This window comes from Sphaerodactylus townsendi, linkage group LG11, assembly GCF_021028975.2.
Source record: "Sphaerodactylus townsendi isolate TG3544 linkage group LG11, MPM_Stown_v2.3, whole genome shotgun sequence".
Lineage (NCBI taxonomy): Eukaryota > Metazoa > Chordata > Lepidosauria > Squamata > Sphaerodactylidae > Sphaerodactylus > Sphaerodactylus townsendi.
In genome coordinates, this window is record NC_059435.1 from 74768896 (window position 1) to 74795580 (window position 26685).

General features: G+C 45.6%; 1 protein-coding gene across 1 annotated transcript in view; it reads right to left on the bottom strand.

Moving 5' to 3' along the window:
• The window catches only part of OBSCN (obscurin, cytoskeletal calmodulin and titin-interacting RhoGEF), a 121799-nt gene that overhangs the window by 63559 nt on the left and 31555 nt on the right, over positions 1-26685 (bottom strand). Inside the window, exons 5-14 of the mRNA XM_048510508.1 lie at positions 21247-21549; positions 20248-20514; positions 18595-18870; positions 17347-17622; positions 15475-15750; positions 14337-14618; positions 12033-12308; positions 10970-11245; positions 9530-9796; positions 1481-1750 (exon numbers count right to left, since the gene is read on the bottom strand). Coding sequence (XP_048366465.1) covers positions 1481-1750; positions 9530-9796; positions 10970-11245; positions 12033-12308; positions 14337-14618; positions 15475-15750; positions 17347-17622; positions 18595-18870; positions 20248-20514; positions 21247-21549 — 2769 coding nt within the window. The remainder of the gene's footprint in view (positions 1-1480; positions 1751-9529; positions 9797-10969; positions 11246-12032; positions 12309-14336; positions 14619-15474; positions 15751-17346; positions 17623-18594; positions 18871-20247; positions 20515-21246; positions 21550-26685) is intronic.

Here is a 26685-nt window from a genome sequence, read left to right on the forward strand (position 1 = left end):
CCAGCCCCATTGGTGCTACGCCACTGTTTGAATCCCATCACCATGGGAACCTGTTACTAAAATTTTTGGATCCCACCACTGCTGCTGCTCTTGTGGAGGAGTGGGGAATAAAAACCTCCAGAGTAGAATCCACCACTCTTTAACCACTATACTATGCTGGAACCGTGCTAATGCCAAACACAAGTGGAGAATCAAAAAAAAAATAATGCTCTCTTATAGCAATAAGCTGGACCGAATCCAGAATAGGGCAGTGAGGCTGGTGAAGGTCTTGGAGGCCATGAGGAATGGTTGAAGGAGCCAGGAATTACTCTATCAAAGAGACACTTGCCCAAATGATATGATTTCCACCTTCCAATACCTAAAGGAATACCATACAGAGCAAGGCGGATAGTTCATCGTCGGACATTTCAAAGTATCAGTGGGTAGCCTTCTTGATGGAGATATTATAGTTGTAGCTGCTGCATAGGCAGGAGGGGGTTGGGTCAGATGACAGTCATGGTCCCTACCAACATTGAGCTTAAATAAATAAACGCCCCCTCTGCACGCACCAAACTGTTTTTCCCTAGAACAGTGGTGGCAAACCTTTGGCACTCCAGATGTTATGTACTACAATTCCCATCAGCCCCTGCCAGCATGGCTAATTGGCCATGGGAATTGTAGTCCATAACATCTGGAGTGCCAAAGGTTCGCCACCACAGCCCTAGAATGTTAGATTTCTGGTAGTGGAGGGGCTCTTTTTTAATTAATTAACCATTAGCAAAGAATTCAAAGTATACGATAGCACCCCCACCCCAGTAGTATGACACAACACACTCCATTCTGCCATCTCAGGATTCTACCACCTCATTGTGCCACATTTAGGAGAACAGTTGAATTCATACCCTGCTTTTCTCTACCACGAGGAGTCGCAAAGCAGCTTACAAATCCTTCCCTTACTCTCTCCACAACAACAGGGGTAGGTGGGGCTGAGAGAGTTTGGAAGAACTGGGACTGGCCCAAGGTCACCCAGCAGGCTTCACGGGGAGGAGCAGAGAAACAAGCCCAGTTCTCCAGATTAGAGGCCACCACTCTTAACCACCATACCACGCTGGTAGTCAACCCAACCAAAGGAGCAGCAGTGGCGTAGGAGGTTAAGAGCTCGTGTATCTAATCTGGAGGAACCGGGTTTGATTCCCAGCTCTGCCACCTGAGCTGTGGAGGCTTATCTGGGGAATTCAGATTAGCCTGTGCACTCCCACACACGCCAGCTGGGTGACCTTGGGCTAGTCACACCTTCTCGGAGCTCTCTCCTACCTCACAGGGTGTTTGTTGTGAGGGGGGAAGAGAAAGGAGATTGTAAGCCCCTTTGAGTCTCCCGCAGGAGAGAAAGGGGGGATATAAATCCAAACTCTTCTTCACTCTTCTTCTTCACAGTGAAAGGCTAAAGAAGCTACCTATTCAGTGATGTCAACTGCATTCTTTGCTGCTTCCCCCGTCTCACCTTCAACCTTGAGGGTCGCTTTGCTTTCCACTCCTTCTGCATCCGCACAGACTTCAGCAGAGTCCTTCAAGGTCAGGTCGGTAATGGCGAGGCTGTGGTTGGTTTCCTTCTGAGCGATCACGTATTTCTTGCTGGCCTTGATTTTAGTTTTGTTGTGGCTCCACGTGACAGCGGCGTCGCTGGGAGAGACGGAGCACTTGAACACAGCTTCTTTGCCTTCTTCAGCTACTATGTTATGAAGGCCTTTGACAAACTTCACCACTCTGGGAACTGGAAGATGAAAAAATATTTTATCACAATAACAGCAGGCATCTACACATTTGCCAACTCACCAGCGTAGAGGCGCAGTGGGACGGGAACAGTGGTGGGATCCAAAAATTTTAATAACAGGTTCCCATGGTGGTGGGATTCAAACAGTGGCGTAGCGCCAATGGGATTGGGCGGGGCATGACGGGGGCGTGGCCGGGCATTCCGGGGGGGGACATTAATAATTTCTGTGTTACTGTAAAAAACTCTGACTGTAAAAAAAAAGTTCCTAATTTCCAGCTGGTATCTTTCTGTCCATAATTTAAACTCATAATAGCAAGCTCTATCATCTACTGCCAACAGAAACAATTACTTCTCCTCTAATTGACTGCCTGTCAAATAGTTAATACTTTCAGATACTTAATTTTGTTTCTAGAAATCAAAAGAAGGATGCTTTCCTTAAACAAGGAACTTTGCCATATTTCTAAAACATGTTTTTAAAACAGCCCAACAACAGGGAGAATTATCCCGTTTTCTACCTTCGCTAATCAGCCACATGGGAAACAACAGGACTTGATGATTTTTGGACCTAATGGAATTTCTAACAGAACAGCAGACCCAATTAGTAACCCCCTCTCGGCATACACAAATAATTAGTCACCCACTCTCGGGAACTGGTGAGAACCTGCTGGATCCCACCTCTGGATGGGAAGCATGTCAGGGCAAGAAAGAGGAGGTGCGTTGAGAGAGGAGGTGCAGAAGGCCAAGAAATCTTGTCTCGGAGAAAGTGGGAGCACTTCTGGTGTGACTTTTCGTGCCAGAGCAGGCGAGGCTGAGGAACACCCACAGTGAACAGCCGGCCATCATAAACTATCTTCAGGGTCTGTTTTTTTTTTGCCTAAGGGCAGTTCTGTAGGTGCCTTTAGGATGCTGGAGGCTGATCGATCCTGAGTTTATGGCTTGTTTTATTGTGGATAATCCCTATGTTTAGGGTTGCAACTTTGGGTTGGGGAATATGGCTTGTACTATTTGCCCTACGATGGCCTGCTCTCTCCTCCCTTCACTGCTCTACCCAAAAGCCACTCTTCTTTATGGAGGATCCACCAAGTTCCGGATCCCTATTATTTGCTTTCATGATGTCTTCAAAGTGGTTTGTTACCTTGGTGAGTTCCGCAGGGCCTGTAAGACGGAGCTGTTCTGCCGGGCTTTGGGGGAGGCCGGCCGCGGATTTGCCGTTCCCCGCTGAAGCTACCTATCTCTATCTGCCAGGGCCTGTTTCCATCTTGGGCCCTGACACTCTCCCCTTCCGGCCTTTCTTTCTTTCTTTCTTTCTTTCTTTCTTTCTTTCTTTCTTTCTTTCTTTCTTTCTTTCTTTCTTTCTTTCTTTGTTTATGTATTTGTTTATACCTCTTACTCCCCTAAAGGGCTCTGGGCGGTGAACAACAGTTTAAAACATACAATCAAGTCCATTTAAAATAAATACAGCATTTAAACATATAAAAACAGCGTCAGCAACAAAATCCAATTTAAAAAAACCTCCCCAAAGGAGGGAGGGGTCCCAGATGGTAGAGGGACCCTCAGTCTGTGAACCAGCAGAGGGGGAGGGGGGGGGGGCACAGTTCGGGCGCCTGCTGCTGCTGCTGCTGCTGCTGTTGTTGTTGTTAACTCCAGTTTCTGTCCTTAACCTCTGGCTATTATTTAGTTTTAAAGCAAATTGTTGCCAGTTTTAAATTCAATTGACTATTTTAATGATTTGTTTTAATGAGATTAAGCATATGCATTTTATGGATTGTTGTATGATAGTAGTGTTGTGAGTCACTTGAAATTCTTCTCGATGAGGCTGCCTTGTCTATCTGTCTATCTGTCTATCTAGCTAGCTAGCTAGCTAGCTAGCTATCTCTCTAGCTTTTATCTCTCTCTCTCTCTCTATCAATCAATCAATCAATCAATCAATAACGTAGGGAGGCCCTCAAATGCACAGCAATGGTGCCCTTTATAAATAATTTTGCCCCCCCCCAACTGGGGCCTGGATCCAAACTGCACGCATGGGGTCACTTGAATGCTGCACTCTGTCCCAAGGTTTCACAGCAGTATTCTCCCCCTTGTCTTCGGTCCGCCCTGCTACTACCAGGACACGCTACTAACTTCGCATTTGCATCGCTTTTGTTGGCTTTCAGCTCCACTCCATCTTTATGCTTCAGACAACTTCTCAGCCTTGCCTGGCCCAGTCTTCACAGCTCAGGGTCAAGGTGCCTCCATCTCAGCTTTAACTGGCTCCAACTTCTTGGCAAATCCTACTGGGATTTCTGAGATTAGTAGGGAGACGGAAATTTGGATATCAAACGACACTCAAGAAACAAGCTACGCAAATAAGAACATAAGAACAGCCTGCTGGATCAGACCAGAGTCCACCTTAGTCCAGCTCTCTGGCTACTTCAGCTGCGGGCCCACTCAAGCTCCTTTTGGGAGCTCACTTGCAGGATGTGAAAGCAATGGCCTTAAGAACATAAGAAGAAAGAGCCTGCTGGATCAGACCAGAGGCCAGCCCAGTCCAGCTCTCTGCTACTTCCTCAAGAGTGGCCCACCAGGCACACCTTTGGGAGCCTGGCTATGCAGAATGTGTTAATGGCCTTCTGCTGCTGCTCCTGAGCACCTGGTCTGCTAAGGCATATTTACGTAGTTACTTTAAACCATGAAGAACCATGAAGAAAAGTGGGGTACAAATGTTTTAATAAATTTTAAAATACTACAATTTTCCCTGTTTTGACTACCTCCTTAAATATGCTGGAATATGACATTTTCAAAGACAGATGAAATTTCTATTACATTCTCAAAAGACTTCATTAACTCTTCTATTGTTCATTTCCTACTTGCTGAATTCAACTCAAAGAAACCAGGTAAACAAGAGCATCATGCCAACTAAAAAAGGAGAATATCATTCAGCATCCTTTTTTTTTTCTTTTCTGTCACAGTTTTCAAGGCAAGAATTGCAAGTTTTGCAAGTTTTTCCAATTTTTTCTGATTATCTATTTTACATCAGCACAGTCCCAGTCCAGTGTGATTTTAAGTATCCACAAATGAGCTACACTTCTGACTGCTAGCATATAAGATAAGCAAATACATGAAAACTGGTCAATGTACAGGCCACAGTATTAGCTTTCCAAACATATATACAGTGGAACCCTCGGTTTTGGTCACCCTCCTGAAATCATCGCTCTCGCTTCCTCAAGAGATTCTTGGGCAACACCTTTGCCTCGGTTTTCAGTCTTCATTAAGCCCAGTTTCGCTAGTTTTCACCAGGCTGCATGCTTAATTCTTTGCAGTGAAAACTGCTAATCTACTGCTTTCTAACAGTGGCTTCCACTGAGCCCTCGGTTTTCATCAGTTTTGGATTTCACAATTGTTTTCGGATGGATTACTGACGAAAATCAAGGTTCCACTGCATTTATGTAGCTTCTGTTTCTATTTATTCCTGGTTCTAAATAATTTGACTCCGCTTCTCTTACCTTGAACTTGTACCTGAACTGCTGCTTATCACTCTTTGGTCTCATTAAGTGTACACTTCTGTGTTCGTCTTGTGGTCCGGCCAGCTTCACAATCAAGGACCGATGCCTTTTCAATCTCACACTTTTTTTGTTGCTTTTATCTCATTGCCGGGCCCTAAACCATTTGACTCCTCGGGCGTTATCAGGCACGACTGTGGCCAGGTTGGATGCTCTTTGTGCTCTTGGATGGAGATCGGCTCTTCCTGGGCAACTTTCTTCTGGAATTTCGCCTGGCTCTGAAGAGGAAACAAGGCGAGGAAAAAATTCACAACTGATACGGATAAAAACGTCGGGATTTCCATGTTTTCAAAAAGTACTCCAGAACATTGAAGGAAACTGACTTAAACATGGAGGACGCCTTTCTAGTCCTTTGAACTCACTGGACTTGGCAATTGAGAGGGTGCCAAGACCTGCATCCATCCATGCCAAGACCTGTATCCAGGGAGCAGCGGTAAGGAGGAGGTTAAGAGCCTGTGTCTAATCTGAGGAACTGGGTTTGATTCCCCGGCTCTGCCACTTGAGCTGTGGGAGGCTTATCTGGGAATCTAGATTAGCCTGTACATTCCCACACACGCCAGCTGGGTGACCTTGGGCCAGTCACAGCTCTCGGAGCTCTCAGCCCCACTCCCACTTACAGGGTGTTTGTTGTGAGGGGGAGGGAAAGGAGCTAAGCCCTTTGAGTCTCCTGCAGGAGAGAAAGGGGGATGCAAATTCAAACTCCTCCTCCTCCTCCTCCTCCTCCTCCTCCCTCCTCCTCCCTCCTCCTCCTCCTCCTGGCATCCTGACAGTTCCTGCTTGTAGTTTATGACAGACTTTGCTATGAAGGAATGCTTAAACCACTTTACAGCTGGATTTTTACTGTGCGGAATAGCAAAAACCTAATTTGCAAACAATTGTGAAAGCGATTGAAAGTGCATTATTATTCTGGCATAAAGCGGAAGGGGCCGTAAGTTTCACACACTCACAGACTTCCTGCTCTCCCTCTGTGACATCCGCTTTGTGTGTAAGAGGGAAAGGATACCTACAGCTTCCAATTCTTGAAAGCCGTTTTGGGCCAGCAGCTTCAAACGAATCACCAGCATCTTTCTTTCTCCACCTGCTCGAGACCAGTTTTATGGGAGGTGCTGGCCTGTCTCCTGTCCTGAATTTCTTGCTGAGCTGAGTGGCTTCCTCATTCTTGTACTACTTCTCTCTCACCCAAGTGCCTCGCAGATGCTGACAGGACAAGGCGGCACTCTTTAGGGACGGGCCTTCACCTCCCTCTTCATCACCCTCTCCTTTGTTAATAAAATGCATCTGGCTTCTTGTCGGGGAAAGACAGTGGAAACATCTTTGGCTGGTGACATATGCTGCTAGGGTCTAGCATCTACCCTACCTTTTAGGTAAACATAAGGACATAAGAACATAGAACAAGCCAGCTGATTTCAGACCAGAGTTCATCTAGTCCAGCCTCTTGCTACTCATAGTGGTCACCAGGTGCCTTTTGGGAGCTCACGGCAGGATGTGAAAGCAATGGCTCTTCTGCTGCTGCTGCTCCCGAAAGCATCTGGTTCATACAGGCCTTGCAATCTGGAGATCAAGGAGGATCAAGATTGGGAGCCATAGATCAACTTCTCTCCATAAATCTGTCCAAGCCCTTTTAAAGCTATCCAGGTTAGTGGCCATCACCACCTCCTGTGGCAGCATCTTCCAAACACCAATCACACGTTGCGTGAAGAAGTGTTTCCTTTAGTCCTAATTCTTCCCCCCCAGCATTTCTTAAATGGATGCCCCTGGTTCTAGGTGACAGAGAAAGAGAAAAATTTCTCTCTGTCAACATTTTCTACCCCCTGTATAATTTTATAGACTTCAATCATATCCCTCCTCAGCCGCCTCCTCTCCAAACTAAAGAGTCCCAAACGCTGCAGCCTCTTCTCATAAGGAAGGTGCTCCAGTCCCTCAATCATCTCAAGCTGCCCCTTCTCTGCACTTTTTCTATCTCTTCATATCCTTTTTTTTTGAGATGTAGCCACCAGAACTGAACACAGTACTCCGGCGCGTCACACCACAGCTTTATATAAGGGCATGACAATCTTTGCAGCCTTTATTCTCTCAATTCAAAAAAACCACTTGAAATTGTTTTAAGAGATGACTGTGAGGGGCTACTGTTTCTGAACAGGCTACCGGGCAGCCCTCATGGTCTGCTGCCTCTCTAAGTGGAAGCAGAAGAAAGAAAAAAAGTTCACAGCCCATGTATCTTCTGGACATCACTTCCAGGAAAAAACCTGAAGTGGTGATTCCGGGTAGCTCTAGGAATCCACCAGGAACTCTACGGTTTTACTTTACAGTTCCTGACATTTCCTTTAGAGCAGTGATGGTGAACCTTTTAGAGCTAAGTGCCCAAACCACCAAACCCACTTTATTTATCGAAGTGCCAACAATGCAATTTAACCTTGAACATTTCGGATAATTTAGAAAATAATTTAGAAAAAAACGGTTGGCTCCAAGGCACACATTACTTGCGAGTAAGCTTGGTGGTAGTCGGTGGCTTCGCTTCTAAGCAACCATGCAAATACTTTTGAATGGGTGGAATCAATAATTCTAGGGGTTGTGAAGAAAGCCCTCACTGCCAGCAACCGAAGCAATTCCCAGGTAAAGGATTTTAGTTCTTCCCTTGAAAATCAACAGTGGGGCTCTAACAGCACTCCTAACAGGGTTACTCCACGTTGTGCCCAGCGGCCCAGGCTGCCTTAGATGTGTGTGTAAAAGGAATTTTCTGCCTCCCCATTACGATGAACTCTGTGCACGTGTGCCCACAGAGAGGGCTCTGAGTGCCACCTCTGGCACCCGTGCCATAGGTTCGCCACCACTGTCCTAGAGCTACTGAATGTCACTTCCAGGCTTCAACATCTGGCCAGTCGGGTCTGAACCAAATCAAATTGTTGTCTGTGGCCTCCCAGGGATGTGTTAAGGGTATGGGATGGTGCCATCTACTGCTATTGTTTTAAACCAGTGATGGATGGAGCTTTAACTGAAGGCCTAAATTGCACCCAAACCAATTTATTTATTTCCAGCCAACACGCAATTCTAACCTTTAGAATACTGAGGTTTCGCTTAGAAAACCGTTACCCCAAGGCGTGCATTATCGGGAATAAGCTTTGGTGGTAGTCGCGGCTTTGCTTTGAAGCAAATCCTCGTGCAATTTCCAACTGGGTGAATCATGATCTCTAGAGGGCTTTACTTCGAGCAGCAAAACCCCATTGCCAGCTACCGAGCTTACTCCCAGGTAGTTGATCACACTTAGTTCTTTTGCATGAAAATCAGTGGGGTTTAACAGCACTTAACAGTGTTACTCTTACACTGCTTCCCCCCCCAAAAATTAGGGTCTTAGGTTTAATGCCACTTAAATCGAGCCTCCAGCCTAGATATGTGGGTGGGGGGCACTTGTCTGTGCGTCTACAGAGAGGGCTCTGCGCTACCTCTGGCACCCTGCCCTTTCTTTCTTTCTTTCTTTCTTTCTTTCTTTCTTTCTTTCTTTCTTTCTTTCTTTCTTTCTTTCTTTCTTTCTTTCTTTCTTTCTTTCTTTCTTTCTTTGTTTATGTATCAGTTTTTTATACCGCCCTACCCCCAAAGGGCTCTGGGCGGTGAACAACAGTTTAAAACATACAATCAAGTCCATTTAAAATAAATACAGCATTTAAACATATAAAAACAGCGTCAGCAACAAAATCCAATTTAAAAAAACCTCCCCAAAGGAGGGAGAGAGGGGTCCCATAGATGGTAGAGGGACCCTAGTTCAGGAACTAGAGTAGAGGGGGGAGGGAGGGGGGGCACAGTTCGGGCGCCTGCTGCTGCTGCTGCTGCTGCTGTTGTTGTTGTTAATTTGCTTGCCTTAACCTCATTATTTAGTTTTAAAGTAAATTGTTGCTGCTTTTAAATTAATTGACTATTTTAATGATTTGTTTTAATGAGATTGCTATTATGTATTTTATGGATTGTTGGCGTATAGTATGTTGTGAGCCGCCTCGAGCCCTTCGGGGATGAGGCGGCCTGTCTATCTGTCTATCTGTCTATCTAGCTAGCTAGCTAGCTAGCTAGCTATCTCTCTAGCTATCTCTCTCTCTCTCTCTCTCTCTCTCTCTCTCTCTCTCTCTATCAATCAATCAATCAATCAATCAATAACGTGAGGGGGAGGCCCTCAAATGCACAGCAATGGGGCAGCCCTTTGGCAAATAATTTGCCCCCCCCCCCCAACTGGGGCCTGGGATCCAACTCGTACCGATGGGGGTCACTTGAATGCTGCACTTGTCGTCCCGTGCTTCACAGCAGTATTCTCCCTTGTCTTCGGTCCGAAGCCCCGTTACCACCAGGACACGCTTTTCGCCAATCTCGTGCATTTGGTATCGCTTGTTGGCTTTCAGCTCCACTCCATCTTTGCGCCAGACAACTTCGCCTCTTGCCTGGCCCAGTTCACAGCTCAGGGTCAAGGTGCCTCCGATCTCAGCTTTAACTGGCTCCAACTTCTTGGCAAACTTCACTGGGATTTCTGAGATTAGTAGGGAGACGGAAATTTGGATATCAAACGTACACCAAGAAACAAGTTACGCAAATAAGAACATAAGAACGAGCCTGCTGGATCAGACCAGAGTCCATCTAGTCCAGCTCTCTGCTACTCGCCGTGGCCCACCAAGTGCCTTTGGGAACTCACGTGCAGGATGTGAAAGCAATGGCCTTAAGAACATAAGAAAGAGCCTGCTGGATCAGACCAGAGGCCATCTAGTCCAGCTCTCTGCTACTCGCAGTGGCCCACCAGGTACCTTTGGGAGCTCACAGGCAGAATGTGAAAGCAATGGCCTTCTGCTGCTGCTCCTGAGCACCTGGTCTGCTAAGGCATATTTACGTAAGCCGCCTTGAACCATGAAGAACCATGAAGAAAAGTGGGGTACAAATGTTTTAATAAATTTTAAAAATACTACAATTTTCCCTGTTTTGACTACCTCCTTAAATATGCTGAACAGGACATTTTCAAAGACAGATGAACTTTCTATACATTCTCAAAGACTGGCTAACTTTCTATTGTCTGATTTCCCACTTGCTGAATTCAACTCGAAAGAAACCAGGCAAACAAGAGCATCATGCCAACTAAAAGGAGAATATCATTCAGCATCCTTTTTTTTTCTTTTCTGTCGTCACAGTTTTCAAGGCAAGAATTGCAAGTTTTTGCAAGTTTTTTCCAATTTTTCTGATTATCTATTTTACATCAGCACAGTCCCAGTCCACAGATTTAAGTATCCACAAATGAGGCCACACTTGACTGCTAGCATATAAGATAAGCAAATACATGAAAACTGGTCAATGTACAGGCCACAGTATTAAGCTTTCCAACATATATACAGTGGAACCTCGGTTTTGGTCACCTTCGGAAATCATCGGTTTCGGTTTCCGCAGATTCTTTGGGCAACAATTTTGCCTCGGTTTTCATTCGTTGCTTCAGTTTTCGTTAGTTTTCACCAGCGTGCATGCGCTAATTTTGCAGTGAAAACCGGCGACCTACTGCTTTCAACAGTGGCTTCAATTGGAGCCTCGGTTTTCATCAGTTTTGGATTTCGCCAATTGTTTTCGGATGGATTACGGACGAAAATCAAGGTTCCACTGTATTTATGTAGCTTCTGTTTCTATTTATTCCTGGTTCTAAATAATTCTGACCTGCTTCTCTTACCTTGAACTTGTACCTGGAACTGCTGCTTATCACTCTTGGTCTCACAAGTGTACACGCCTGTGTCTGTCTTGTCCGCCAGCTTCACAATCAAGGACCGAGATGCGCCTTCTTTTCTAATCTCACACTTCTTGTTGCTTTTTATCTCATTGCCGTCCTTAAACCATTTGACCTCGGCGTTATCAGGCACGACTGTGGCCGTCAGGTTGATGCTCTTGTGCTCTTGGATGGAGATCGGCTCTTCCTGGGCAACTTTCTTCTGGAATTTCGGCTCTGGCTCTGGAAGAGGAAACAAGGCGAGGAAAAATTCACAACTGATACGGACAAAAACGTCGGGATTTCCATGTTTTCAAAAGCACTCCAGAACATTGAAGGAAATGACTTAAACATGGAGGACGTCTTCTAGTCCTTTGGAACTCACTGACTTGGCAATTGAGAGTGGGTGCCAAGACCTGTATCCATCCATGCCAAGACCTGTATCCAGGAGCAGCGGTGGCGTAGGAGGTTAAGAGCTCGTGTGTCTAATCTGGAGGAACCGGGTTTGATTCCCGGCTCTGCCGCCTGAGCTGTGGAGGCTTATCTGGGGAATTCAGATTAGCCTGTACATTCCCACACACGCCAGCTGGGTGACCTTGGGCTAGTCACAGCTTCTCGGAGCTCTCTCAGCCCCACCTACCTCACAGGGTGTTTGTTGTGAGGGGGGAGGGGAAAGGAGTTGTAAGCCCCTTTGAGTCTCCTGCAGGAGAGAAAGGGGGGATATAAATCCAAACTCCTCCTCCTCCTCCTCCTCCTCCTCCCGCTCCTCCTCCTCCTCTTCCTCCTCCTGGCATCCTGACAGTTCCTGCTTGTAGTTTATGACAGACTTTGCTATGAAGGAATGTGCGAAACCACTTTACAGCTGGATTTTACTGTGCAGAATAGCAAAACCCACTTGCAAACAATTGTGAAAGCGGATTGAAAGTGCGTTATTCTGCATGTGCGGAAGGGGCCCAAGTTTCACACACTCACAGACTTCCTGCTCTCTCCTCTGTGACATCCGCCTTGTGTAAGAGGGAAAGAGGCTTACCTACAGCTTCCACCTTGAAAGCCAGTTTTTGGCCAGCAGCTTCGCAAACGTAATCCCCAGCATCTTTCTTCTCCACCTGCTCGAGGACCAGTTTGCGGGAGGTGCCGTCTGTCTCCGTCCTGAATTTCTTGCTGGAGCTGAGTGGCTTCCCGTCCTTGTACCATTTCACCTGCGTCTCGGCAGATGCGACTTCGCAGGACAAGGCGGCACTCTCCTTTAGGACGGCCTTCACCTCCTTCATCACCCTCTCCTTGTTAATAAATGCATCTGGCGCTTCTGTCGTGGGGGGAAAGACAGGAAACATCTTTTGGCTGGTGACATATGCTGCTAGGGTTCAGCATCTACCCTACCTTTAGGTAAACATAAGGACATAAGAACATAAGAACAAGCCAGCTGGATTAGACCAGAGTTCATCTAGTCCAGCTCTCTGCTACTCATAGTGGTCACCAGGTGCCTTTGGGAGCTCACGTGCAGGATGTGAAAGCAATGGCCTTCTGCTGCTGCTGCTCCCGAGCATCTGGTCTGCTAAGGCCTTTGCAATCTGAGATCAAGGAGGATCAAGATTGGGAGCCATAGATCAACTTCTCCTCCATAAATCTGTCCAAGCCCTTTTTAAAGCTATCCAGGTTAGTGGCCATCACCACCTCCTGTGGCAGCATATTCCAAACACCCATCACACGTTGCGTGAAGAAGTGTTTCCTTTTATTAGTCCTAATTCTTCCCCCCAGCATTTTCAATGGATGCCCCCTGGTTCTAGTATTGTGAGAAAGAGAGAAAAACTTCTCTCTGTCAACATTTTCTACCCCATGCATAATATTATAGACTTCAATCATATCCCCCCTCAGACGTCTCCTCTCCAAACTAAAGAGTCCCAAACGCTGCAGCCTCTCCTCATAAGGAAGGTGCTCCAGTCCCTCAATCATCCTCGTTGCCTTTCTCTGCGCTTTTTCTATCTCTTCAATATCCTTTTTGAGATGTGGCGACCAGAACTGAACACAGTACTCCAAGTGCGGTCGCACCACGGCTTTATATAAGGGCATGACAATCCTTGCAGTTTTATTCTCAATTCTCTTATTCTCAATTCAAAAACCACTTTGAAATTATTTTAAGAGATGACTGTGAGGGGGCTACTGTTTCTGAACAGGGTTGCCAGGCAGCCCTCATGGTCTGCTGCCTCTCTAAGTGGGAGCAGAAGAAAGAACAATGTTCACAGCCCGTGTGCCGTGACATCACTTCCAGGGAAAACCTGGAAGTGGCACTGGGTAGCTCTAGGAATCACCAGGAACTCTATGGTTTTACTACAGTTCCCGACATTTCCTAGAGCAGTGATGGTGAACCTTTTAGAGGCCAAGTGCCCAAACTGCGACCCAAAACCCACTTATTTATCGCAAAGTGCCAACACGGCAATTTAACCTGAATACTGATAATTTAGAAAATAATTTAGAAAAAACGGTTGGCTCCAAGGCACACATTACTTGGGAGTAAGCTTGGTGGTAGTCGGTGGCTTTGCTTTTAAGCAACCATGCAACACTTTGAATGGGTGAATCATGACCCTAGGGGGGAACAAACAAGCCCCTTAGCCAACAACGAAACTTACCCCAAAATCAAAGACACGCTTTAGTTCTTCCCTTGAAAATCAGTAGAGTTTAACAGCACTTAACAGGATTTACCTACTGCGTTATTGCCCAGCGGCCCAGGCCAGCCCTGGAGTAATATTATTATTAGTGTGTGTGGGGGGGAATTTTCCAGGCCCCCCCCCCACATGATGAACTCTGTGCACGTGTGCCCACAGAGAGGGCTCTGAGTGCCACCTCTGGCACTGTCCTAGAGCTACAGAATGTCACTTCCAGGCTTCAACATCTGGCCAGCCGGGTCTGAACTGAATCAACTTCTTGTCTGTGGCCTCCCAGAGATGTGTTAAGGGTATGGGATGTTGCCATCTATTGTTATTGTTTTAAACTGCTTTATGCTTTTATTATTATTCTGTTTTGTATGTTTTATCATTATTGTTGTTTACCGCCCTGAGCCCTGTGGAGAAGGACAGGTTATAAATTGAAATATAAAACATAAAAACAGCACTCTAGATTTTTTTTTTAACATACCCACCCTCCCGACACACCCACCCATACATCCACTTTCTCTGGTCAGAGTACTCAAAGTCTATCCCTGACAACTGCAGGAGAAAAACACACAAAGTCCAAGGGAAAGAACAGTGCTATATTTAGCCTTCCTGATGTTGGCTGCCCAGCTGGGTTCCTGGGGAAAACATCTCTCATTCCCAAAAAAAACATCTTTCACTCTTACCTGTGACATCCAGCTTAAAGGTCAGCTTCTGGTCACCAGATTCACAGGTGTATTCCCCGGCATCCTTCTTCTCCACCTGCTGCACCACCAGGCGTCTGGATTTACCTTCAGATTCCAGGCTGTATTTCTTGGTAGAGGTGATCCGCACTCCATCCTTGAACCATTTTAGTTCCGTCTCGGCCCGGGATACCTCGCAACTGAAGGAGGCATTCGCCAAAAGGACGGCCTTCACCTCTTTCTGCACCTTCTCCTTGTTGGCGAAAACATCCTCAGCTTCTGCAGCTGTAGGGAAGGAGGGAAATATTGTTGGAAGAAGCCGTGTCTAGCATGGAAAGGAACGGAGAAGAAGAGCCAACAGGGGGTGGGCAAAAGGTTAGCTAGATAGGGCTGTAAGGTTAGAGACCCTTCCGTCCTTTTCTGTCACCTCTTGTCTGTTCTTAGACTGATACTGTTAGGTCTAATTTCCACTTTCTTCTCCTCTCCCTCCTCCCCTGGCTATTGTGGTACAAAGAGACTAGTAGTAGTTTGTATTTTGTTTGGATTAAAATTGAGACTGTAAGGCATGGTTCATGTGAAGAATAAGTTTTATCTAGCTCGGAAATGATTCACTATGTTTGTACTGCTAGCCATTGGTTGCAAAGTAGTTGGTTTCCGGGTCTCTTGTTGCACCCACTCTACTGTTCGTTTGTATATTGAACTTCCAGGTGGGGCCTGGGGATCTCCAAGAATTACGACTGATTCTAAATTATAGACATTCAACCATGCTGAAGTCCCACCCCCAAAACCTGCCCTCTCCACGCTCCACCACTACAATCCCCAGGTGTTTCACAATCCAGAGTTACCACCAAAACAACAAGCAAGCTTCTTGTACCTGTTGCAATTACTTTGAAGGTAAGCTTCTGCCATTTGCTTTGGACTATCTCAGGGGTCTGCAACCTGCAGCTCTCCAGACGTTCATGGACTACAAAATCCCCATCATCCCCACCACCAGCGCCTTGTGGCCCAGTTGGGGGGTGATGGGATTTGTAGTCCATGAACGTCTGGAGAGCGGCAGGTTGCAGACCCCTGAGACAGTCCAAAGCCAATGGCAGCCTCGGATATGTCAGGGATACAAAGATAACGCACTGGCTTCGTATACCTGTTGCAATGACTTTGAAGGTCAGTTTTTGACCAGCAGCCTCACAGGTGTATTCCCCGGCATCCTTCTTCTCCACCTGCTGCACCGTCAGCCGTCGGGATTTGCCTTCGGATTCTACCTTGAATTTCTTGCTGGAGGCGACGAGCTTCCCGTCCTTGAACCACTTCACATCCGTCTTGGCCTGGGACACCTCACAGCTCAGGCAGGCATTCTGCGAAAGGACAACCCTCACCTCCTTCTGGACCTTCTCTTTGTTGGCAAAGATGTCCTCCGCTTCTGCAGGGAGAAAGGAATGGGATAAAGAGGCCTTCAGTCACTCCGTGCCCCTTCTTAGGGGCAGCAGAAGCTCCCGATTAACATAGCTCGAAACTTCACTAAAGAGGCTTTAGAGATCAGTTCACCTGTAGAAAATGGCTGGTTTGGCGGGTGGATCTCAGCAGAGTACAGTGCTATAGAGCCCAGCCTTCACAGCCCAGCCCCTCACTTTTGATCTTTAGGAGGCAGTTGAAGGTCTTGTTTAGGACCACATTTGGTTAAGTTTATTGCTTGTGGCGTCCCGCAGATGGGTCTTCATGCAACCCAGTGGCAATCTTCTTCTTTTAGGAAAGGAATTGAGAATAAAACTGCAAAGATTGTCATGCCCTTATACAAAGCAGTGGTGCGACCGCACTTGGAGTCCTGTGTTCAGTTCTGGTCGCCACATCTCAAAAAGGATATTGAAGAGATAGAAAAAGTGCAGAGAAGGGCAATGAGGATGATTGAGGGACTGGAGCACCTTCCTTATGAGGAGAGGCTGCAGCGTTTGGGACTCTTTAGTTTGGAGAGGAGACGTCTGAGGGGGGATATGATTGAAGTCTATAAAATTATGCATGGGGTAGAAAATGTTGACAGAGAGAAATTTTTCTCTCTTTCTCACAATACTAGAACCAGGGGGCATACATTGAAAATGCTGGGGGGAAGAATTAGGACTAATAAAAGGAAATACTTCTTCACGCAACGTGTGATTGGTGTTTGGAATATGCTGCCACTGGAGGTGGTGATGGCCACTAACTTGGATAGCTTTATGAGGGGCTTGGACAGATTTATGGAGGAGAAGTCGATTTATGGCTCCCAATCTTGATCCTCCTTGATCTCAGATTGCAAATGCCTTAGCAGTCCAGGTGCTCGGGAGCAACAGCCACAGAAGGCCATTGCTTTCACATCCTGCATGTGAGCTCCCAATGGCACCTGGTGGGCCACTGCGAGTAGCAGAGAGCTGGACTAGATGGACTCTGGTCTGATCCAGCTGGCTTGTTCTTATGTTCTTATGTTCTTATGTTTTAGAAAGCTAAATTTAGCAACAATATTTGCAGCAATGGAGTCAATAAACTTAAAGCTAGAATATGCATGGTGATTGACGTACTGTCACCCGTCAAGCTTCATGGTACAGTAGAGATTTGAGAGAGTACCAAAAATACAGGGAAATGCCTATGTAGAGAGTTAGCACTGTCAGTTCCAAAAAAACAGCTAAAGTTATAATCTAACAGCCTCAATCAGATTTTCTGGACTGTCGGGATTTGAACCTGGATCTCTCAGGCCCTGATCCAATCACTATACCCAACTGGCTTGCAGATATCATTTCTGAGAGCTATTCATGTACTGTGCATTTTCCAAAGGAAGAGATAGTCCAGGGGTCTGCAACCTGCGGTTCTCCAGATGTTCGTGGACTACCAATCCCATCATCCCCTGCCAGCACGGCCAATTGGGGATGATGAGATTTGTAGTCCATGAACATCTGGAGAGCTGCAGGTTGCAGACCCCTGAGACAGTCCAAAGCCAATGGCAGCCTCAGATATGTTAGGGATACAAAGATAACGCACGGGCTTCGTATACCTGTTGCAATGACTTTGAAGGCCAGTTTTTGGCCAGCAGCCTCACAGGTGTATTCCCCGGCATCCTTCTTCTCCACCTGCTGGACAATCAGCCGTCGGGATCGGCCTTCGGATTCTATTTTAAATTTCTTGCTGGAGGCGATCAGTTTCCTGTCTTTGAACCACTTCACTTCCTCCTCCGACTGGGACACCTCGCAGCTGAGACAGGCGTTTTCTGAAATGATGGCTTTCACCTCTTTCTGGACTTTCTCCTTGTCGGCAAATACTTCCTCGGGCTCTGGAGCAGAAAAAACAAATACAGAAGAGCATAACTCCCGGTAGAGTTCCAAATCATCTTCAAGGTGCTGGTGTTGACCTTTGAGGCCTTATGCAGCCTGGGACCCTCGTACCTTCGAGAACGCATCACCCCATATGTCCCTGCACGGCCTCTCCGCTCGGCGGAGGCCAATCTGTTAGTGGTCCCTGGCCCCTCAATGATGCGACTGGCCTCCACGTGGGCCAGGGCCTTTATAGCGCTGGCCCCAGCCTGGTGGAACGCTCTTCCTCCAGCTGTCCGGGCCCTGCGGGATCTTAGTGAGTTCCGCAGGGCCTGTAAGACGGAGTTGTTCCGCCGGCCCTTTGGAGGGACCAGCCGCTGAAGGTGCCCCCCCCTCCCTGTTGGCTCTTGACATCTGGGCCTTTTTCCAGCCAATGGGACTTGCCGTTTCTCCCTCCTGGGGAGGATTTCATAAAAACAAAATGGGGTTCGCTGGACGCCTCCTACTATTATTGCTGCTTTAATTGTTTTACCTAGTTTATTTTAACTGTGTTTTTAATGTTGTACACCGCCCAGAGCCCCTCGGGGATGGGGCGGTATAAAAGTCTAATTAATTAATTAATTAATTAATTAATTAATTAATTAATTAATTAATTAATTAATTAATTAATTAATTAATAAATAAAATAGCTACATAAATAAAATAAATAAAAAATAGTTTGTTCTTTGATTGGATACCGATGTACAAAATTTTGGTGTTTTCTCAGTGCTTGAGGGGTGGGGAGGAATGCTATTAGACTTCTTCAATAGCCAGTTCATTTAAAGAGGAACTGTGGTGTGGTGGTGGAATCTGTGCTAATAAATAAAAGTTCTGGGTAAAAAATAATCTCAGGATACGAGTGCCGGCAGAGGCGTAGTGGGGGCGGGGAATGGTGCCCGGGGCAACACCATTTCCTGGTCATGGAGATATGAGGAGATTTGACCGTTGCTCACCTTTCACCGTGACATGAAATGTTAGCTTGTCATCCTTGGTTACACAGGTGTAGATCCCTTCGTCCTGCCGTCTTGCGTCCCTGATAATGAGTTTCCGTTGTGTTCCCTGGAAAGTGTATGCCGTTCTCTCGTCCGGCCTAATCTCCTTCTGACCCTTCTTCCAGATGACAGAATCGCTTTCTGACGACACCTCACAAACCAGTTCAAACTTCTCAGAGAGTCTCACTGAAATCCCAGGGGCTGGTCCAACCGTGTCCATGAACTTTGCTGCCTCTTCTGAGAAAGAAAGTCAGGAAAGAGGTGAATGCAGGCCAATGATTTGACATTCCAGCCGAGATCATGTTTCGTGTCCATTAAAAATCTAGCGAATTTCAGCGGATCTAGTGGATCCTGAGATGGTTAGAGGTCACGTCACCAGGACCGGCTAGAACAGGGGTAGGGAACCTGCGGCTCTCCAGATGTTCAGGAACTACAATTCCCATCAGCCCCTACCAGCATGGCCAATTGGCCATGCTGACAGAGGCTGATGGGAATTGTAGTTCCTGAACATCTGGAGAGCCGCAGGTTCCCTACCCCTGGGCTAGAAAAATTCTTGGAGAAACAAAGAAAAGCAACAATATTTAAATGTTGACTTCATTTTCTGTGAATGAAAGTACAAAGTATTGAACGAAAGTACAAAGTATTGATTCCTTCCAGGAGGTTCAGAGCTCGTGTATCTAATCTGGAGGAACCGGGTTTGATTCCCGGCTCTGCCGCCTGAGCTGTGGAGGCTTCTCTGGGGAATTCAGATTAGCCTGTGCACTCCCACTCACGCCAGCTGGGTGACCTTGGGCTAGTCACAGCTTCTCGGAGCTCTCTCAGCCCCACCTACCTGACAGGGTGTTTGTTGTGAGGGGGGAAGGGCAAGGAGATTGTAAGCCCCTTTGAGTCTCCTGCAGGAGAGAAAGGGGGGATATAAATCCAAACTCTTCTTCTCTTCTTCTTCTTTCTTTATCTTTGTGAAAAATACACAACACCAGGACAGCGGGTTGCAGGAGGGATAAAGTAACCCGCTCTCCTGCTGTCCCACTCGCATGCCTCCGTGCAAGCAGCGAACGGAGCCTGTGTAAGCAATGCGGGCTGCTGTCATGCCTTCGCACAGAAGTGCATCTTTTAAAAAAACTCACCTCCCATGCTGCATAGCTGCTCAGGGAGGACCTTTAAAAACTAGGAAGCAATTTATTGTCAATGGCTTTCACAGCCGGATTCAACTGGTGCTGGTGGGTTTTCCGGGCTGTGTGGCCCAGAAAAGATCCACCAGACCACTGCCACACAGCCCGGAAAACCCACCGGAACCAGTAGGAAGCAATTGCTTCCTGGGGGAGCCGTTTGCTTGCGAGTGACTGAAATCCACATTACGACTAAAGAATCGCTGATAATGTGATTCTTGAAAAACCCGGGTTGAGGGGGAAACGCGGAGCGGACTCGCGTTAGGAGCGGGATCCGTGCGAAGTTCCCCCCCCCCCCCCAACCCAGGTTTTATTTCATGGTTAACCTGGGTTTATTGGCCCGTGCGGACAGGGCCACAGAGTTTGCTGGCTCTAAATGTGGGATTACCACATTTCCCTCACTAGATCAGACATACAGAACAAGCAATATATGTATTAAAAATACCTCTCAGTCTTATCTTGGCAGTGGCTTCAATACCATTGGTGACAAACTTCACCTCTGCATCTCGGTCACTCCTTGTCACCCTCTTGATGGTGAGGCTGTGAGTCGTTTGGGTTCTTGTAATGATGTATTTGTCGCTGTTCTGTAAGACTTTGCCATTAAGGTACCATGAGCCAGAACAGGTTTTAGTGAGGTCAACAGTAAAAGTAGCATCCCTGCCTGGAACTACATCTACCGTTTTCAGTGGGGTTCTCACAGCCATCACTGGTTCTAGGGGTGAAGAACAAAATGCAATTGTTAAAATGATCAAGGATCTGAAGGAGAAGATAGAACACACCCAAAATGAGTTGGTTGCTAATGAATTTGAATTCAGAAATAAATCCAGTATTCCAATTCCTTTAATCATTTGGATTCAGATTCCATTCAAACCCCTGCTCCTTAGCCACAAACTTCCAACTTGATATTTCCTTTATTTGGTGTATGGGTATCCCAAGATCTTGGCTTTCTGGGTCTCCAGGCTCAAAAATGTCAATAAGGCAACCTTAGATGCCGAAACAGAGCAGTGGTAGAAAAGGAAAAAATGGCATTGTTGGCTGGAGAAAAATCAGAAGTGATACAAGGTGGCACTCTAGGAATAACTAGGGGAGATCTATGGTTTTACCATGAAGTTTTTGGCCATTCCTAGAACTATCCTTCAAAGGATGGGGTACAGAAGACGCAGAGAATCACACCATGAAGCTGTGAAGCATCAACTGGACAACAAACTTTAACAAATGGGAAGGAAATCACAAAATGGTGGCCAGGAATTGTTTCGAGGGGGTGAATATGGACATACATTGTGGTAACGGAGGGGATTGAAAATGTTTTAGAATGTTTTCAGGGATTTGTGCAGAAAGGGCCTTAGTGTACCCTGGTGTACCCCAACCACTCCACGCCCAAACATGTACCAAAAGGTTGTCCACCGTTCTAAAGACTGCAGTTATAAAGACTGTTTCCACTCACCAAGGTGCAGAGTTCCTGGGAACTCAAGGTGATCACTCTGCCCATAATTGTTGACTGCTGATACTCGGAAATGGTAGTCGGACTCTTCGGCGAGGTTGCTCACTGTAAATTCGGTTGCGGTAATGAGGGATTCATGGCACCTCAGCCAAGTGAATCCTGTCACCTTCTTGCGTTCCACCAAGTATCCATCGATGGAGATGGGGCGCTCCATCTTAGGGAGGGACCAAGCTAACGTCACTGAGGTTTCTGTTTTATTTTTCACCACTGGGTCAACCGGAGGCTGAGACGGAGGCTTTTTGGGAGCTGTAAAGTATAAGAAAGCAACGCTGCAAATGTTAAATGCCCCTGTACGTTCCACATACTTATAACAATTTATATCCTGAGTTGGATTCGAGTTCAGTGGCACCTGGATTTTATATCCTAGTTTCTCTCCTCAAGCAGAAATTCAAAGCAGATAGTAGAATAAAAATAATGTTCACACCTATGCTGGTTGTCAAATGCCTTAAAGCTATGTGAAAGAAAATGCTAATCCCTTTAAGTAATTAATACATCCATATACAAGAATAAAAAGGAGTCCACACACAACATTGTCGTCATCTGAATCTTCGGCTGGAGTTGTATTTTGTTAAAAAATATTTCTAGAACACATGACAACAAATGTTATCAATACTCTTCAGCTACCCTAATCACCGCAGCCAAGAAAACGTGCTCCCCTCTGTATTTTTCTCTCCCATTTGAACGGGGCCACTTGGCACACTACCTGTATTGCTTAATAAACCCCACTCAAAGGAGAGCCATAATGCTCGCCAGGTTTAATGTTATGCCCTCTGCCTTGTTACATGGCAGATTTAATAAGCAAGAAAAGGCTAAAAGATTGTGCCCATGTAACGATGGCTCAGTTGAATCTCTGGCCCACCAATTACTACACTGTCTCAGATTCAAGGAAATCAGATCCAAGTATGTGAATCTTACTCCTTTACATTTACCCAACCTCCCCGATTTAATTAGATTATGCTACATTGGACAATCCTGATTCTTCTCTCTGCATGATAGTAGCAGACTTTCTCCTGGAAATTACTAAATGCCAGTAGATTTCCTTCGACCTAACATTTATTTCCTGTATTGTATATGCTTTTTAATCCGTTTTTTATTATTGTTGTATGGTTGTCTATGCCAATAAAGGCTTGCTAAAAAAAATACTCTTCAGCAAGAATCCACTAAAGATGAATTCCTTGATTTCAAAGGGAGACTGAAATATATTACTATAGCGAGGTGTGGTGGTTAATAGCTGGTGGACTCTAATCTGGAGAACTGTGTTTGATACCCCACACCTCCACATGAGCGGCGGAGTCTTATCTGGTGAACTGGATTTGTTTCCCACTCCTACACATGAAACCTGCTGGTGACCTTGGGTTCTTCAGATATTTTTTCAGCCCCACCTGCTCCACAAGGTTTCTGTCGTGGGGAGAGGAAGGGAAATCACCACAGGAAAAATATTTCTACCATACATCAAGGGAAACACAGATCAAATAGGGAAACTGATGAAAAAGCATTACCTACAGACCATCTTCAAACCCACCAGGAAAATACAGCAAATGCTACGCTCAGCAAAGGACAAGAGAGACCCCCTCACTTCTGCAGGACTATATCGCATACCCTGTAGCTGTGGGAAGGTCTACATAGGAACCACAAAACGCAGCATTCAGACCCGTATTAAGGAACACAAAAGACACTGCCGGCTTAACCATCCTGAAAAATCTGCAGTTGCAGAACATGTGTTAAACAAAACTGGACATAATATTGTATTTGAGAACACTGAAATTCTGGACCAATTCAGAAGCTTACTATGTCAGACTGCACAGGGAGGCCACTGAAATTCACAAACACCAGGACAACTTCAATAAGAAAGAAGAGACGTTAAAAATTAGCAAAGCCTGGCTCCCAGTACTTAAAAAATGGACTGATATCCCCACCCGCAATACAGTGCACTCAACCACACCTTTGCATAGCAAATTCCACCCAAACACTTAATGATTGGTTCCCCACTGTGGGTCATGGACAATATACCACACTAAACTTTCCCTTCTCACTTAGACACAGTGTGAAACAGACTTTTCTCTGCAATACACCTCTGAAGATGCCAGCCATAGATGCGGGTGAAACGTTAGGAATAAAATCCACCAGACCACGGCCACACAGCCCGGAAAACCCACCAGAACCAGTTGAATCCGGCCGTGAAAGCCTTCGACAATACATTGAAGGGAAAGGAGTTTGTAAACTACTTTAGTTTCCTTACAGGAGAGAAAAGCAGGGTATAAATCCAAACTCCTCTTCCTCCTCTTCTTTGTCTTCTAAAAATCCCAAATTGAAACTCAGATGTTTGTCATCAGCTAGATCATACTCTTAGGTTTTTAGGATGGTGTTTTTGAAAAATCCGAATCAAAAGCAAAAAAACCCGGGAAGCAAAATGTAAAATCTGCATGTCTTTTTCCTTTCAACGATCAAGCTGTTAAATTCTTTTTATTATTCTAGAGACCGCAATTAAAAGTTTGACATTGGAAACCAATAACTGGATTCTAGAAAACAGGGGAATTATGTACAACGATTCCACGGCACGACTCCAGTTTGAAAACTACGTCATAACAATGTCTGGTCAGCAAAATCTAAATGACAGATTGCCACATGACACAGCCTCTTTCTGGACTAATTGGAAGGGAACTCTGATTGGTTAGTGAACCATATATAAGTCAGCACTGTGCTTTGTACTGTGAGACTCTTGTCTTCTCGTCGTCTGGCAAAGCACTTTGTCTGAGAGAGCAACTTTCTGTGAACTAAATAAAGTAGGACCGCTTCTGCGAAGCTGATATTGCTTGTGTGTCTCAGTTCCTGCTGTGAGTTCCAGTGTGTGTGTTGCGCACCTCTGCTATTTGGGGATTGAACCCTGCTACAGTACTGCACCCCTCAACAAACTACCGTATCTGTGATAACCATACATTGACCACTGAAACGCAAATCGTGCTCTCTTGGTGTCTTCAGAAGGTTCCTAGATTTTTCTTGGTCTCCTTTGTTAAATTGTTTAAGTACTAATGAAGTTGACTAAGTACTAATAAAAAATTATTTCCAAAAAAGAAGGCTTCTAGGCACCCCTTTGGGGGTGAGGCGGCCTATAAATCTAAATAATAATAATAATAATAATAATAATAATAATAATAATAATAATAATAATAATAATAATAATAATAATAATAATAATAATAATAATAATAATAAAAAAATATGGGAAAAGTCACCTTAAGTTATATGCTGGGAGAGTAATGTGTTGAAGCTGCATTTTGGTCTTTAAAAAATGACTTGTCTCCCAACAGCTTCCCCAACACTCAAGATATTGCATTCAGAGGAAAAATCAGCTCCTCTTGCGACCAAGAAAGCCAGTTTTGATCACAGGACTGGGGTTGGTTGTTTGCACTGCAGATTCCAAGGCAGGAATCCGTCACGGATCTCCATATCTGTATGCTCCTCCTCTTTTGCCTCCCCCTGAAATTGAGGTAGCTCGGACAGTCACAGGTGGTTTCTTATTTCATTTCACACCCACTATGATTCCCAAGCCTTTTAAACTATAGATGATGAACAGTTTTGTGATGGAAAATAGTTAGCTGAACTATGTATTAGCTAGCAACATGTGATATTATGCAACCAGTATTATTAGGAAGCTGAAGTATGTGAACATGGGAGTTTACAGACTTCATCTCGAAATGGGCGTGTCATGGAATGATGCTATCATTACAGTAAAGGGAAGTCACATATGACTGTGAAAAGCATCTTTGCCTTTTGATCTCCTGGAGGGAGGACAGGAAACTATGCAGAGGTGCAAGGATGCGACTTCAAAGGCCTAAGTTACCTCGTGGCCTGAACAGAGTTTTCCTGAGAGGGGGAAAACAAAGGTTTTTGAATTCCATCTTGAGACGTTGTCAGAGAAGCATCTCTGGGCCATGGGTTCCCAGAATGGGGACAAAGAATCAAAAGGAATGTAACCAGTTGAGCAATCTCTTAACTGCATTTATGTTTTATTTCTTTGTTTTGAACTTTTTTCAATAAATCCTTGAACAATCAGTTGGTTTGGAGTCATTAGGAGGGAAAAGGACCCGAGACCGAGGTGGGATAAGAGTGGCTCTCCCAAACTTAATCTCAGCCTCAGTCGTCATAAGTTTGTTCCCTGGTGTTGAGGAACAAGGGGAAAAAACAGTAAAGCTTTACTCCTAGACACAATAATGAGTAGGACTGCCAACTCCAGGTTGGGAACCAGCTGGAGAATTTGGGGGTGGGTCCCAGGAAGGGCAGGGTTTGGGGAAGGGAGGAAAAGAAGAATTAATTCCAGTAGCTTTTTAAAAATTGTTTGCACCACACAATGTATATTACCATGTACACTGCACTCACACTCATGAGAAATACACAACCCAGATGCTGTGACCCAAGATGGAAATGTGGTAAGTATATCACTTAGACAAGGTATATATACTATGTTGTACTGATAGCCTCTTCCCTGTGCCTTCTTTCTACAAACCATGACTGAGAATTAGAGCAAGTAAGAGGGTAAAAGTTCTGAGAAAATACTAGGTAAATTGCAGCCATGTGAACCCCTATGATTTGACTGAGGCTACGGTGTACTAGTTGGGAGAAGGGGAGTAACTGTTTACATTAGTGTGGTTTCACTAACTAAAAATTAAACACACACCCACACAAAGGTATAATCCTAGGTTGTTTCTGCATGGTCAAAATATCCTGAGTTGAACAAGAAAAATATCCCTGTGCAGCCGGGAATTCCACACAGTCCCCAGTGCTAAAGCGGGCCTGCCCCAGTGCTGCCCCGTGATATTTCCCTTACCCCGGGATTTTTAAAAATTGCCAAATCGGTGATTCTTTTCAAATACCCCAGGGTGACCCCGCTGCCATGCAAACACCACAGGAGCAGAACTGGTTTATTTTTCCCACCTCAAAACAACAGCCAATCAGAACACCAGACCTTGCGCATGTGGGGATGTACTTGCAGTATAGATACAAAAGAACCAGGCTCATGCGGAGCAAACTGGAGTATTACCTCCCGGTCCTAACTCAGATAGTGGAAAGAAATAGGCAGCTGTGCAGAGGGAGAAACCAGGATAAAATAGACCCAGGTTTTAAAAACAGGTATAATTTTGCCATGGGTAAACGGCTATAGAAAGGAAAAGAAGGATCGATACATTCTAAGAACATAAGAAAGAGCCAGCTGGATCAGACCAGAGTCCATCTAGTCCAGCTCTCTGCTACTCGCGGTGGCCCACCAGGTGCTTTTGGGAGCTCACAGGCAGGAGGTGAAAGCAATGGCCTTCTGCTGCTGCTGCTGCTCCTGAGCACCTGGTCTGCTAAGGCATTTGCAATCTCAGATCAAGGAGGATCAAGATT